General features: G+C 43.6%; 1 protein-coding gene across 1 annotated transcript in view; it reads left to right on the top strand.

Moving 5' to 3' along the window:
- PLEKHB1 (pleckstrin homology domain containing B1) overlaps positions 1-2,024 on the top strand; it is a gene marked incomplete in the record, with an annotated part of 12,674 nt that overhangs the window by 2,643 nt on the left and 8,007 nt on the right. Inside the window, 3 exon segments of the mRNA XM_072401082.1 lie at positions 134-202; positions 1,176-1,230; positions 1,825-1,977. Of these exon segments, the coding sequence (XP_072257183.1) occupies positions 1,194-1,230; positions 1,825-1,977 (190 nt within the window).

The following is a 2,024-nucleotide window of genomic DNA, read 5'->3' on the forward strand; positions in this document are numbered from 1 at the left end:
AGCATTAGGATTAATTCTGGGGTTATGGAGAAGTGTGAGGGGTGACTTAGGTAGGACATCTCTGTTCTTTCAGTGCCAAACTCCCAGCTCTGAAATGTGAATGTATTTCTAGTCATCTTTCTATTTCCTGCAGGTGACAACAGCAGACCATGCCCGTATATTGACAACAGCACAGGAGCACACTTAGGAAAAGGAACGAAATGTAGGTGTTAAAGAATGGGGTTGCATCCACTTTAAATGCAATGCCAGTCAATGGAGTTCTACTTAAAATAATACTCTTTTTGAATTTGCATTAGTATTTAAACCCATACGGTCCTTCTAAAAAGTGTCTAACACCCCCCCCCCCCCACCACCCTTTCATCAGGTGAATTGTATGCAACAACAAAAAAGTGAAAGCTTTTGCAATTTTGACTCTCCAATTTTCACCTAATGTATTGCTATGACCATTCCTCCCGCTGCCCCATGTACAGGTCGGGGTTTCCAGGCTCTTTTTCATGTCATCAGATCAGTTTTAGGGGATGGGGCAAACCAAACAAATGCCCGTGGCCGTCCACCATCTCCAGGGCCCCTGTTCAGGGGTATAACAGGAAGCTAGTACGCTGCTCATTTTGGACCCCCACTTCGCTCAGGGCTTCACGGTATCTCATATTTCCCTTATAATGACCAATGTCTGAGCTAACAAGACATAGAATTGCCTGACTATCAATTGACTGGCTTAGCAAAGTTACAAACCCTTATACATCATATCATATTCCATTTGTCTATTTGACACTTAAGAGCTGATAAAAATCCCTTTTTGGTCCCGCTCCTGTACAGTGGGTCTCTTTTACTATAATGGGATATAATAGAGGGGAATTTATTGGTTCTTCCCCCACCAACCACCATTCTGCCATTGCAACCCCAAATTGTTGGAGCCTCATCCTCCCTAATACAATGTTGGCGATGCATTGCACTTGGTGATGTTGCTGCATTGTTGGGACTCCATCAATCCAAAAGCGGTTCACAGGTAGGTATTTACCCTTCATTTACAGACTGGCTATCATTAAACTTCAATAAAGTCCCCTTGAGCAGAACACAGACTCACTGTAGGGTTGGTGGGACAAACAAGTCCGGTTTGATTTTGTAAATTGGGGAATATTGGCTTTATGTAAATCTGTTCTGTGTTCCTCTTGCAGACGATCCTCCGGTTGGCGATGGCTTTGGTGAAGAGCGGCTGGCTCTGGAGGCAGAGTAAGTAAAGTTTTATCACATTGCTGTGTCTTGTATTCATGGAGGGCTTTGCATGGGGTACATGTAGTTTGGTCAGCCAATGCACGCTAGACATTGGTGCTGTGGTTTGTAATGGCTTTCTGTAATACAATGAATTATAGGAACACATGTCCGATACAAACCCTTGTAAGCTGAAAAAGAGCTCAACATTGACATTGTCATAAATAACAGATCAGTCAATGTAGAGCTGCACGGAGCCAAAGGGACAGGTTCTCTTTATTAATAGGCTTAAATATCAGCCAGTACATAGCTTCCTATTCACTGATCTTTTAAGTCCATTTGTTGACCAAGCTGCACAAAATTGTGTAAATTTGGAGTTTCTGGGCCAATTCCGAGCATTGCACTCTCTCCAGAACCCGAGATTGGCTCATCAGGTCACAAAGTGTTGCATTGTGGGTAGCCAGGAAGGTGTCCCCAAATATATAACCAAAGGTGATGAAGCCAAGTACATCCAATGACAGGTCCACTTTAATGGATCAGGGGTTTCTTTAACTATATCTTTAACGATATCAATATCTTCCAGGTTACTAAATCTATGACTGTGCTTCCTTGCAGGTTCAGTTTTGCGCCGTTGGAAGAGGCACTGGTTTGACTTGTGGATGGATGGCGGTCTGGTCTATTACCCTGATGATAGTCGGAGGAACATAGAAGAGAGGATAGTCCTGAATTATAATTGCTTGAATGTCCGGTCGGGGCATGATTGCGGAGGTAAGGATTCTATCAGTGTCTGTACGCCTGCTGTGCCCACTATGAGG

The sequence above is a fragment of the Pyxicephalus adspersus genome, chromosome 1 (assembly GCF_032062135.1).
Source record: "Pyxicephalus adspersus chromosome 1, UCB_Pads_2.0, whole genome shotgun sequence".
In the NCBI taxonomy this organism is placed as follows: Eukaryota; Metazoa; Chordata; class Amphibia; order Anura; family Pyxicephalidae; genus Pyxicephalus; species Pyxicephalus adspersus.